Source organism: Argiope bruennichi, chromosome 4 (assembly GCF_947563725.1).
Source record: "Argiope bruennichi chromosome 4, qqArgBrue1.1, whole genome shotgun sequence".
NCBI classification, from domain to species: domain Eukaryota; kingdom Metazoa; phylum Arthropoda; class Arachnida; order Araneae; family Araneidae; genus Argiope; species Argiope bruennichi.
Window position 1 is genome coordinate 130,640,744 of NC_079154.1, and position 12,865 is coordinate 130,653,608.

At 32.5% G+C, this 12,865-nt stretch overlaps 1 protein-coding gene across 1 annotated transcript in view; it reads right to left on the minus strand.

Moving 5' to 3' along the window:
- Positions 1-12,865, minus strand: part of LOC129967019 (hemicentin-1-like) — a 500,464-nt gene that overhangs the window by 134,127 nt on the left and 353,472 nt on the right. The window contains exons 6-7 of the mRNA XM_056081650.1: positions 9,678-9,947; positions 2,647-2,913 (exon numbers count right to left, since the gene is read on the minus strand). Coding sequence (XP_055937625.1) covers positions 2,647-2,913; positions 9,678-9,947 — 537 coding nt within the window. The remainder of the gene's footprint in view (positions 1-2,646; positions 2,914-9,677; positions 9,948-12,865) is intronic.

Below are 12,865 nucleotides of genomic sequence, written 5' to 3' on the forward strand. Positions count from 1 at the left end.
ACATTTTAAAAATGATCTCGATACAGAGATTTGTATATTTAGGGTGAAATTTCGTTCAACTCTTTTGTATACCAATAAGGAAGGAATTCTATTTATTATAATGATCGTTTAACCGAGAATTACAATTTTAAAATAGATCTACTTTGAATGCTGAAAACATGAATCCAAAGGCCATTTTTTTTTTAATTTTAAAAATATTCATTTTTTTTAAAATTTAAATCATTAATTTTTCTTAAATATTTGGCCCCATTTTCTCTAAGTGAAAGAATTGTTGTCCATAAATAATCTTTTACACGATTTTAAAATATAGTGTATCAATAATATCAATTTGATTATTACAGCAATATTCTATCATAATTTGACAATTATTTTTACTATCGTCATCCATGGTCAAGGTGAGTAATGTCCTTCCGAGAGAGAAAGGAATTACAGCGCCATTTGAGGTTGATACACTACTGGAATTCCTTTTTATTTTCTTGACAAGTGTTTAAATTTTTAATGAATTATGTTTAGTAAACTGCTAGCATTTTAAATAAATTCAAATACTTTCATTCATTTTAAACATGATTTTTGCAAGTTCAACAGTGTTTTTTCATTTCAAAATGTGGAAAAAGAATTTGAAAATTTTAAACTAAATCCCAAACAGCTTTCTTGTGAGATTTAATCGAATATTTATGTATGCTTAAAATTATAAGTTATATTGTTAAAATGAAACAAACAGGAAAAATAAATAATGTAACATTAAGTTAAAAAATTATTTTAAAGATATGAAAGAAGGCTAGTTTAAAAAGTAACTTTTTTAGCTTTATGCCATATCAATATAAAAGTGCAACATAATTTTTTTTCAAAAATTCAGACAGCTGAGTCTATTTACAGCTAGACTCCTTTAATGATCAGGTAGTACACAGGGATTCATAGTTGTTGAAAATATCAATGAAATATTTAAAGAAATGGATTTTATAGCAAAGTATCTTCAAAATTGCATAACTCGTATACTGTTTTAAATGTCTTGTTCTTCTCATTGTGTTATGAATCTAAAAAGTTTTTTGTCATCTAACCAAAAATTTGAATTTTATTTGAAAAAAAAAAGATTAAACTTTAATTAAATATATTAGATTTCTTTATATATTACCAATATATTTTCCTTTTTTCTTTAATATTGTGTGTAAGAGAAAGTTAGTAATATTTTAAAGGATATTCATTAAAAAGTTCTCCGATTCTAACAAAAATTCAGTGTTTTATAAATCTAATAAAGCAAATTACAAAATATAATACCGATTACGAATCTTGATATATCTAATTATATTAGATACATAAGCATTGTTTAAAATTGGAATAATTAAAAAAAATTATCAGTATGCACTTGTGAAGTTAAGCTTTAGTTAAGTATAGGAAAATCTCAACAAGTTAAAAAAAAAAAAAAAAAAAACATACTTCAAGCAGAAGTCAACTCATTATTAAAAAATAAGCAGAATCTTAACATCATCATCAAAACTAACCAAGAAAATTTCTGATTGATAAGTTTTGATAAGCATACGATCTTGATAATTGAAACATAGAACAAGAAAGACGTTTGAAATTTGATATGCGACAGTAAAAATAGCTGATTTAAAACTGCTGTAAATGACATGAAGACTATGTAAAGGTTAAATTCAATTGATTGTAGCATCCCCCCACAAACTGCATTTCCTCCTTTTAAATGCTTATTTCTAAGCAATAGGATGGTGATAAATCAAACTTATAACATAATACAAATGAAGTTGTAGAGTTTTGTTACACAACAGTTTTTTTAACATTCGCAGCATGCAATTAAGGGAATAGTGGACTTTGAAATGAGCAAAAATAGACAAAAACGTGCAATTTTATTTTTTTAAACAATTTTATCATCAAAATATATGTTTATATTCAATTAAAATAGTGTTATAAAATTTATTTTTCTGTAAAATAAATATTTGAAAGGTTAAAAGCAAGAAAAAAGTATGTCTTAATGACTTTTCACAAAATGATATTGTAATTAGATTTAAATATCTCTGAAATGTTCCAGGTGACTTCATTTTAGAAGAAATTAGATGAAATTAATAATAAAGATTTGGGTTAAACATTAAAGGAAAATGGGATATACATTTTATTTTTCAAGTTTTATTAGCTCTTTAAAAGTCAATTTCAGAAAAACATAAAACTCCCATGAAAATTCAGTAAGTGTGCATAAAAATATTTCTAAAAAAGTAGCATTGAATTGGAATTACAAAATCATACGTATTTTCGTTCCAAATAAATTTGCATTGGATAATAAGAAAAATAACAGAACAAATTAAAAAATTAAATAACCTGGAATGCTTCAAAATTTGTAAAAATTATACATTAAATTATTTTTTTAAAAAATAATATATTTTGTCTTAAAAACTTTTTTTAAGAAATTTGACGTGTTTATATTTTAATACATATGCATAAAAAATTTCATAACCCTGATTGAATATTTCCCCCAAAGTGTCTAATAGAGTTCCCTTAAACAAAAAATTAGCAGAATGGCGAGTAATCAAGACGTGGATCTTAGATTATATTTTTTAAAAATGGAAAGTTATTTTCTTAATATAAAAATGCAACAATAGGGCATTCATTGAATTACAAATAAAAAAACTACATTACCACTGAGCTTGAGTGTGAAGTGTCCGAGAGGTCCAGTGCCCACTTCATTGCGTCCTGCACAGAAATAAACTGCTTCGGCAGAGGCATTAACGTTTTCCATAACCAGAATTTGCTTGGAATTGTTCCCAAGGGTGAGCGTTGGGCTCTCCCATAAGTAACGGGAAGCAGGTGGGTGTCCCAGGTCGTCCAGCTGGCAAGAAAGGGTCACCTTCTTCCCCTTCACTGCTACTGATTCCAACTGAGTAATCCGGGCGGATCCAGGAGCATCTAAAAGAACATAGCAGATTTTCAAGAATACCATTTGACATGTTGAAAGGATATGAGTTTATAAAATAAAATTCGCAATGTACAAATACCCAGCAGCTTCAATTTGAAAAAAAAAATCACTTTTTTCGGACTTCAGAAAAAAAATCATCATTAGTCCAATGCGGATTAAAAACAGCAAATGAGTGGCCAGTGCATTACACACATTTACATGAACGGCATAGTTTACCAGCACGAGGTTGACTGTCAAAGATGGCAAGATTTGCTGTCATTGTATTATAACAGTTTTGATTGAGCTGTGGAAATTTGAATGTTCGTTTCTATTTAGTACCAGTGATTCCATTAACCTCAGTTATTCATTCGTCAAGATATTCGCAAGGGTCGAAGAGGAGAAATCTTTATGAATTTCATACTTTAGCATATGTATTATTAATACAAGAAGAAAGTCGCAGGTCCTCGGATCTGTTTTTAGTATATATATCATTTTCCTTGGTTCTTTCTTACCGGATGGGTTGCTTCAAGACAACCAACTTTTCCCGTTTGAGTTCGGCTTAGACAGAATTCGGATCTTCTATACATTAGCGGATGAAGAGGATTCACAAGCGTGAATCAAAATTTAATACAAAACTATATGATCTAGAATCCAAACTCACAAGAATATAAAGAACCAAATAGTTATTCGTCTTCCTGCAAGAGAAATTGGTAGCTACAAATGTTTAGTTTAAAAGGGTAAAAAAAATGAAATTGAGGATTCTACTGAAAAAGAATTACAGATTTCTAAGGTTAGATAAGGTTACAGAAAATGAAAACCGTTCTACTCTCCTGTTTAGCAAATCAAGTGTTGATTGTCAACACAAATGGTCCTCTAATGAACCCTAGTACATTTATTATCACGATTCCCCGACTTTACAGAAGATTCCTTTTTCAGAGATGTTCAATGCTTTAATAAAGAGAAATTTCGCAACCATAATATTAGAATGAAGTAGGTCATTATATATATATATATATATATATATATATATATAAACAACACACAGTAGCACACTACAACATAGAGTAGCCCACAATTAGTAATTCGGCAGTAACAACGACCACAGCATACAAAGCGGCCAGACAGAATTCAGAAGGAGAGGGAATCTTCAGAGTTTCGCTCGACTGTCTCTCCAAATGACTTCTCCACTGTCTCCTTACTTTAGCTGTATCCAAGTGCCGCCCCACTACCACACGACTAGCTACTCCACATACAACTTGATGCTGCTTCCTCAATAGACAACAGGACTCAGCACACTGCTCAGTTCAGCAATAGCTTGGACTCCAAACAACGCTGGCACTCCGCCGTTGCTTTGGTGTCCTCTCGAAGACTCGATATTTGACTACGACTCCAACTGCGATTCCGATTCATTGCAACTTGATACGGCCAGCCTTTTATAGTTCCCAGAAGGAGAGCCGAAAACGTTCTACACCAATCAGGAATATCTCAATTCCTACTGGTTGGATTACAAAAATTCTCAATTCAAAAATTTTGTTGCCAAAGTCGCCAAATGATAACCAGACTTGCCGCCGAGCTCTGAGATCACTGATAAGGCATCCAACAGAGCTGATCGTAAAACGGTCTTTCCAATGATAGAACTAACTGTGCTGTAAAACAACATTTCAGATTTGTAACATTGCTCTCATCTTCAAGGACTGACGCCTCGGCAGTCTTATTAGACTGTAATATGATCAATAGCTCGATACGGAGCCAGCCGATTGATGTGAATTACTTTCGGCTTGGCATTGGGCGATTTCTGTACTCTGTAGACTACGTCGTTCCGTTTCTTGATGATAGTATAACTTCGGGCTCAGACATCTTCGTCTCTTCGATATATACACACAGATTCGATCACCCTCCTTAAAAAGGTGGTCTGGTGCTATGAAATCATAACGAAACTTCATTTATTCATTTGAGAGATTAAGTCGCTCTCTGACAAATGAATGTACACTTTCCAATTGTGCCTCTAATTTCTTTATGTATTTATTCGGAGTGGAATGTGTATCACTCGGCCATCTAAAGAGAATATCACATAGCAATCTTAAGGTTCGACCAGAAAACATCTCTTATGGTGTCCATCCAGTTCATGGTTTGCACTTCGATATGCTAAGAGAAACAATCGCAGATAGGCATACAAATAAGTTTGTGCAAATAACGGAAGATGATTTAAAATCGTTCGACCATGCCATCAGATTCAGGATGTAAGGATGATATTTGAATCTTTAAGATTCCCAGAAGCCTTCATATCTCAGAAAAGAGCAAGGAAAAATTTGTGCCCCGATCTGAATATAATAACATAGACACACCATAATGTGAAATCCAGTTTCGGAAGAGTTCCTCGGTTACAGTCACGGCTTCCTGATCGGGAATTAGAATTGCTTCTGGCCACTTGGTAAAACAGTCCATCAATACTGAAATATACCGATTACCCTTTGAAGTCACCGAGAAAGGTCCTAAAATATCCAAAGCCATTCTCTGAAATGGCGCATCCACATTATAAAGCTGCAAATGACCTCTAGTTCTTGTTTTGTGTCCTTTCTGGGCTCCGCAAGCGTTGCATTCTCTGCACCATCTCTGAACGTCGGGGCGAAGTTGATCCCAATAAAACCGCTCTCGAGTTTTACTTAATGTTTTCGTGATTCCAAAATGCCCCGCATCATGAATTTGTCGCAGAAATTCAGGAATTCTGCTCTTCGGCAGAATTAGTTGCCAACGACAGGACTTTACATCTTCACTCTTCCACTTACGGCATGAAACACCATCTTTAAGATATAAGGAGTCCCAAAGAGCCCAATCTCATTTTGAGGCAGGACTCTCAGGAGTGATTCCTTGCTTAGATGATCGATCCGCTGAATTCAGTTTCTTCTCCAGAATTAGTTTGATATCTGAATCTCCCAACTGTGCATTTTGGATTTCACTTGAAGACAAGGATCGACAGCTGGCATTGTGAAAACTTTCACAGAAAAATTCGCATTCACCCCAAACTTCTTCTCGGCATTCTAGCAATGTTTGCAGCCCTCAATACAGGGTCTTCGAGAGGGATCGTCAGCATTTCCGTGCGAAATGCCTTTGCGATGCTGGATCTCGAAATCATATTCTTGAAGTTCTGAATCCATCGAGCTATCTGTAGTTCAGGTTCTTTAAAATTTAAAAGCCATCTCAAGGAGGGATGATCAGTAGGAAGAAGAAATTTTCTGCCATAGATCTAATGATGAAAATGTTCTATTGACTTAATAATAGTTAGCAATTCTTTGCGTGTGACACAATAATTTCTTTCAGTTTTAGCCAAGCTTTTACTAAAGTAAGCTATAACTCGTTCTTCTTTTTCAATCATTTGGGAGAGTACGGCTCCGATTCCTTCATTAGCGACCGCATCTAAGATAAAGTCTTTGTCAATTCCGGGATAGGTCAAAATAAGAGAAGTTGAAATACCCTATTAAAGTTTGCTTTGAGCTTTTTGGCTCGAAGTGGATGAGGAATGGTCGTGTCAGATATTATGGAGCGATTGAAGCTCACTTTCATTTTCATGATATTACCACACACAATTGCCGTATTTGGGCTCATACAAATCCACACGTTGATCAATAGATCCCCGTACATTCGCCGAAAGTCACAGTTTGGTGTGGGTTCACTGCTTCTTTACCATCGGCTCGTACATTTATGAAGAAGTTTATAGAAATTGACCAGTGACTTGTTCTGTCAATTCCGATAAGTATGCAGATGTACTCGAGAACTTTGTGATATCTCAACTGCAGCAAATAAATTGTATCTATTCTACCATTTTCATGCAAGATGGTGCGCCACCACACATCTGACGTCGGGTGAAGTATGTCATATGTCAACATTTCACAGATGCTATAGTAATTAGTCGTGCATTTCCCTTAAATTGGCCTTCTGATCTGAATTCTTGCGATTTCTGCTTGTGGCGCTACTTGAAAGGTGTTGTGTATCATGGACATGTTCCTGACATTTCTTTTTAAAATATCAAATAACGTTACATGTCAGATGAATAAATGCCGATATGCTATGAACCAGCGTCGGAAACCTCGTGTACCGCATGCAATTATTGGAATACCAGACTGGTGGTCACCTTAAGCTAAATTTCTAAGTTGCTATAATAAACGTTTTTCATTGGCATTTGCTTTGTTGTAATTTACTGTTTTCATTGGCATGTATTCTTATATATATATATATATATATATATATATATATATATATATATATATATATATAATGAGCCTCTGTTTGGAGCAATTTTATTTCCATTATAACAACAAATTAAACTTTGTCCTAATACATACAAAAAGTTTTGTAAAACAAAGTTTATTCTTTGAATGCTTAAAATGTAAGTTCAACAATTTCTTTTATACCAGGAAATGGGTACTCAACAAAATGAATACTCAATAGAAAAGTAAGCTGTATAAATTGCATCTTATTTAACCAGAAGTGTGGAACAAACTTTGATGTTCATCATAATTTTCTCAATAAAATCATTTGAAATATTTATTTCAAATAAATAGTCAATTTAACACGGTTTATTGACCAAGGCAAATCCTAGGTCTCTTAAAATTGATATCATTCTTTCGCATTCTGTGTACAATACTGCTTTTGCAGCCCCTCAAGGTAGAGGTTTTAATTTTATATGATTATAGGATAAGTGTTTAAGGGTCTCTCCAAGGAAATTCTATCTGGTTTTGCCAATTTTCTTCTGTTTCCATCATATATCACCCAAAAAAAATTTCTTTAGCTTTGGTTCCTCAAATATTGTAATTAAACACTAAATATGTATTTCTAATTGCAAAATTTCATTAATTAATGTATATAATTGTATGGAAACGCTTAGATTGTGTTGGCTTCAAATTTTTTACACCCTCGTTGTACACCCCAATAAGTAAAAATTTTTCCTTACTTTCATCTATATTCACAGAAAGTTTCATACTTCCATCAGCAAAATTTATTACGATATTAAAACGTAAATTTATCGATTTCCACTTTTTCATATTTCAGATTGGTGAGTCTTCCGTAACACCTTTCAGGGATAATGTTTAAGCGTTATAGGTAGTTTTTTTTTATTTATTTAGTTCTTACCAGCTTCACCTATCTTCCAAAATGATGTTCGGTGGATGAAAGCCGATAAGAAAGCTTCTCAAAGTATAAGTGTTACAACATATAAAAAAAAATCTTATACAAAACTAAATCATGCGTCATATATTCAGCCGATATTCAGAGTAATTTAGAAAGTAGTGAGAAAATTATTTAAACCAAGACTAACAACAAAAATTAAATAATATAGACTAATAAAGCAAAAAAAGTAAAAGAAAATTAATTATGTGCAAAAATGAAGAAGTATACGTAAATACAGCACAAAAATATGTAAATCTTTCTTATGTTCTGTAATTCTAAAATTTAAGTCTGTAAAGAGCATTATCTAAAAAATTTTGAAAATTAAAACACAAAATGGCAGTTCCTGATGGATGCTTCTCTTTCATGTTTCAGCGCTTCTTCTTCGTGTCTTAAGTACTTCATTCCAAAATTCGAAATTCGATGCACCTCCTTCTGCTGTTCTATCTTTACACTTCCCACTATATCAATGAATCTCTTCTGGTTCGTTTGAAGTTACAAAGCAGTAAAACTGATAAAGGAAAAAGTCACCTTCTAATCTCTTCAAGTTTACTTTATCGGAAAAGTACCTTGCAACTCTTCCTTTTATAGAGTTACATAAAAGGAAGAGTCTTTTTGCCATCTTTCTTGACAAAGTTCCATAGCGGTTTTCTTTAAATTTGTTTTAATTTCTTTAAATTTTGCTCGCAAGTGAGCATGGCTTTTGAATTAAAAAAAACATTGCAATGTACATATAAGTTTTTGGATACAAGCCTTGTCTAACTATCTCATTGTCTAACTATCACATTTAGGCATTTACTAAACATAATTTGATTTCTTTGTCATACTTAATTATTTTACTTATATCATTTAATACCTGCATTCTTTCATTAAGGAATTTTAGGCTCAACGAATATTCTTGGAATATTTCAAATCCTTGAATTTTCAAGATCAGTAATTAGCAGGCATCGTGCCATTGAATTGTGCAAGATAGACAATTCGGATGCAACGATGGCACTATTTGCCGTGTCTTAGCTTCTTTTGCTAAGGTATTGCAAGAATCCTGCGTATAAATTACTATAGAATCTATAAATGACCTCTGTCAGAATTGTGGCCTCTGCTACTGTACAAGATGCCTGATATGTCAATTCCTTCATCATCCGTGGCAAAGAGTCAAAATGTTTAGCTGTCAAGAAATGGAGACTTTATTCTTAAAAGTATGCTCTAATAAATATGTATTTGTTATATTTAATTCATTTTTATTTTTTCGGAACTTTCATGTTCCACATACTGTGTCCTCGATTATCTGTATTACTCAGACGGTAGATAACACTTTTTAACTGCGAACCTGAAATTCGTGTGATAATTGATGATTCCGGAATGAACAACTGCATCTAGATACATCTAGTGCAATTAGTGAAAGTGACAACAGGTTGTCACATTCATAAATTTCGAACATTTTCTTATTTATAATTGAATAAAACGTTTTTTTTTTCTTTCCTTGATGAGGGCAACAGCACAGAAACAGCTTGCAATAAAACTAAAATTTAAACAATTTAAAAATTATTCATTATGAATTAACTTTTGAATTTTTTAGTTTGAACATAAAGACAAATATTCCAAAAGGATCACTCACAATGTATGTCCAGGTACTTAGGGTCCGAATCCTTGCTCCAACCTGCCGTGTTGAGTCCTCTGCAGGTGTAGTTTCCGCTTTGGTCTCTGGTCAGATTGCGCAGGGTGAGCCTCGTACCCTCTCCACTGCTGGGGACCGGAACTCCGTCGTGATACCACCGGACCGCCATCAGAACGGCAGGGTTCCCGTCCACTGGCTCGCAGGTGAGCATGGCTTCCATGGTCTCGGCTGCGACAGACGGCGTCACACCCACACGGACTGAGGGAGGATCTAGAGATGGAAAAGAAAATTGACCTAAATTAGAAAATGAACATTGGAACGAGATCAATTTCAAAGCGTTGAAAGTCGAATCCGTCACTGGATTAAACCCAGTAGTAAGTCTTTTTATGACTCTTGGGAAATACATTAAAAACATTAAACATTTATTTTGTAGCATTAGAATTGCCATAAATTTTTAACGCCTATAAAATTAATCAGTCAAAATTTTATTTGTGATTTCGCATGTATGCTAACTAGGATGTAGGAAAGAATTCTGAAGCTTCGCTGTATAAATTAAAAATATTTGTATAAATGCGTCAAGCTTAGTTCAGTTTAGTTATATTACCAAGGATGGACTTTCGGTCACTCCTATTCTATTTTTTACTCAATCGAATGGATTGATCCTGAGTCTTCCTGTTTCATGACCTTCACTACATGTGCACTTTTTCAACTTGTTTTAGCTGATGTCTTTTTAAATATTATAGCTGTTTCTTTGAGTGACGTCTGTGAGACCACAGTTCCCTTTTAGTGTTTCAGTATTATAATAAGGCTTAGCTGATAGCTCTAAAACTTAGTCCTCGAAATATAATCCAACCTACTTATCCTCGTTATGAAGCAGAACTCTACAGATTTTTAAATGAAGGAGAAAGTGATTTTAGTGATGAGAATAGTTGTATAGAAGAATTTTAGACTGAAAGTCCACATTCGACTAATTCTGATATGTATGCTCAAATATAATTAAATTTTCTAACGATAATGTATTTAGAAAAACCTCGAAACTATATTAATATACCAAGAGAAATATCTACAGTATTTACAGACTTATTTTTTTACTAGCACTTAACCTGTATGTTTAAAACGCTCTCGAAAGAATCTCTGAGAAATGATGCCGATAAAAAAAAAAGGGTCAATTTTACCCATTGTTATTTTGCTTATTTTTTATATAATTGTTTTTAATATTCCATTATATTGTTCTCTATATATATTTGTATACTGTAAAAATAAATATGATTAAAAAAGTAAAATGTAATATATCTTCTCAAGAACATTATTTGTTTTAACATGTAATTAGATAAGAAAATATACGTTCAAACGCGGTTACTTTTTTCAATGACAATATATTTTGAAAAAATTCTAAACATATTTATATATCAAGAAAAATATCTGCAGAATATATCTGCTGATTTTAATACTAATACTTTTATCAGAGGATTTAATTTGTATGTAAAGAAAATACGGTCTCGTAGACCATATCTCACCAGTTAAGTAATAAATTTTCACCTCACCAGTTAAGTACTAACTTTTCCCCTCCCCAGTTAAGGGTTGACGTCCCATTTTAAAGAAGCTCTAGGGCTATTTTGGGATGGACTTTGTAATTTTGAACCGGGTCGGATGACGAGGACAATACCTTAGCTGGCACCACCTCCCTCCAAGCTACCACACCACACCAGCGGAAGGTCGTTTTGTCACGAGGGATTTAACGTGCATCAGGTCCGGAATCTTCGGTGGAATTGGTTTTCGAATCTGGCTCTCAAAATCCGAAGGTGTGACTTTTGAGTTGGGACTACAAGGCTATTGAGATGCGCCAAAAATTCAAATATTGGAGCTTCTTTGAATAATTTATGTTTGGGGGAGGAGCAAACAGTTCATCATCTTAAGCGTTTTTAATCTTTTGTATTCATGTGTTTCGCTAGGAGGGATATAGGTTGGTGTAGTTATTGCAACATTTTTATTATTAAAAATTGCGAATTCTTTCCTCATTCAATTCTAATTCTGATGCACTTAAGAGCTAAGAATTCATTCCTCATTCAGTTCTAATTCTGAAATCTTTTTAATCTTTTGTATACATTTGTTTCGCTAGGATGGATATAGTTTGGTGTAATTTATTGCAACTTTTTTATCATTAGAAATTACAAATTTATTCCTCATTGAGTTCTAATTTTGATGTCTTTTTTAATCTTTTGTATACATTTATTTCGCTGGGATGCATATAGGTTGGTGTAGTTATTGCAACTTTTTTATCGTTAAAAGTAATGAATTCAATCCTGATTGATTTCTAATTCTGATGTATTTAAGAGCTATTTAGACTATTTTATTCCATATTCCATTTTATAGATTCATATGTGGTATGAGAAAATGTAATGGTTAGTAACGACACACATAAAATATGGAGAAAAGATTTGTTATCGAATGACATGAAACGAGCATTTACTGTTTCTACGGAAAAGCTTCGTCCATCCGATCTTCAATCCAGCCCTTTTTCACCAAGAGAAATTTTAATCAAAAATAGACGCATAATCAACCTAAATTCAGTGTTGCTTAAAAAAGAATAACATTTGACAACTCTTTTTGTTTTGTTTTGATAGAGTCCTTTGTGTATGAAAAAACTGAATTAGTTGTCAGTTGAATTAAATACCCCTAAAATTAATTAATTATATATATATATATCTTGAGATATAATTAATTAATTATATCTCAAGAACTATTGCAAATTTTGGGATAAAATTTGATACACATATAAATTTATAAATAACATATAAATATATAATATTAATATATAACGTATAACGTTTAAATATATAAATTTGATGCACATATAGAATAAGGCATATTGGATTGAATTATGAAAAAATCTCGACTTCCAACAAATGGAAAAATTTGAGTTTTTAGTAATTAACAGTGTAAATCAACTCGGGCAATCGTTTTTTTTATAGAATTAAAACTTGCCATCTTGAATAATTCCCCTCGATGCCAATTTTTGAAGAAATGATAATAAATAATAAGGTTACTGATGTGCCTCACTGTTTATGTTCACGATTATATATATTAAAAAAATTCTATTGTCAAACTTTTCTGTTTTACGTCATTCTCTGTAGACAAAAAGGAAGAAAAAAACTTAAATTATCATTATCTTTAGTCAAATTTCCACT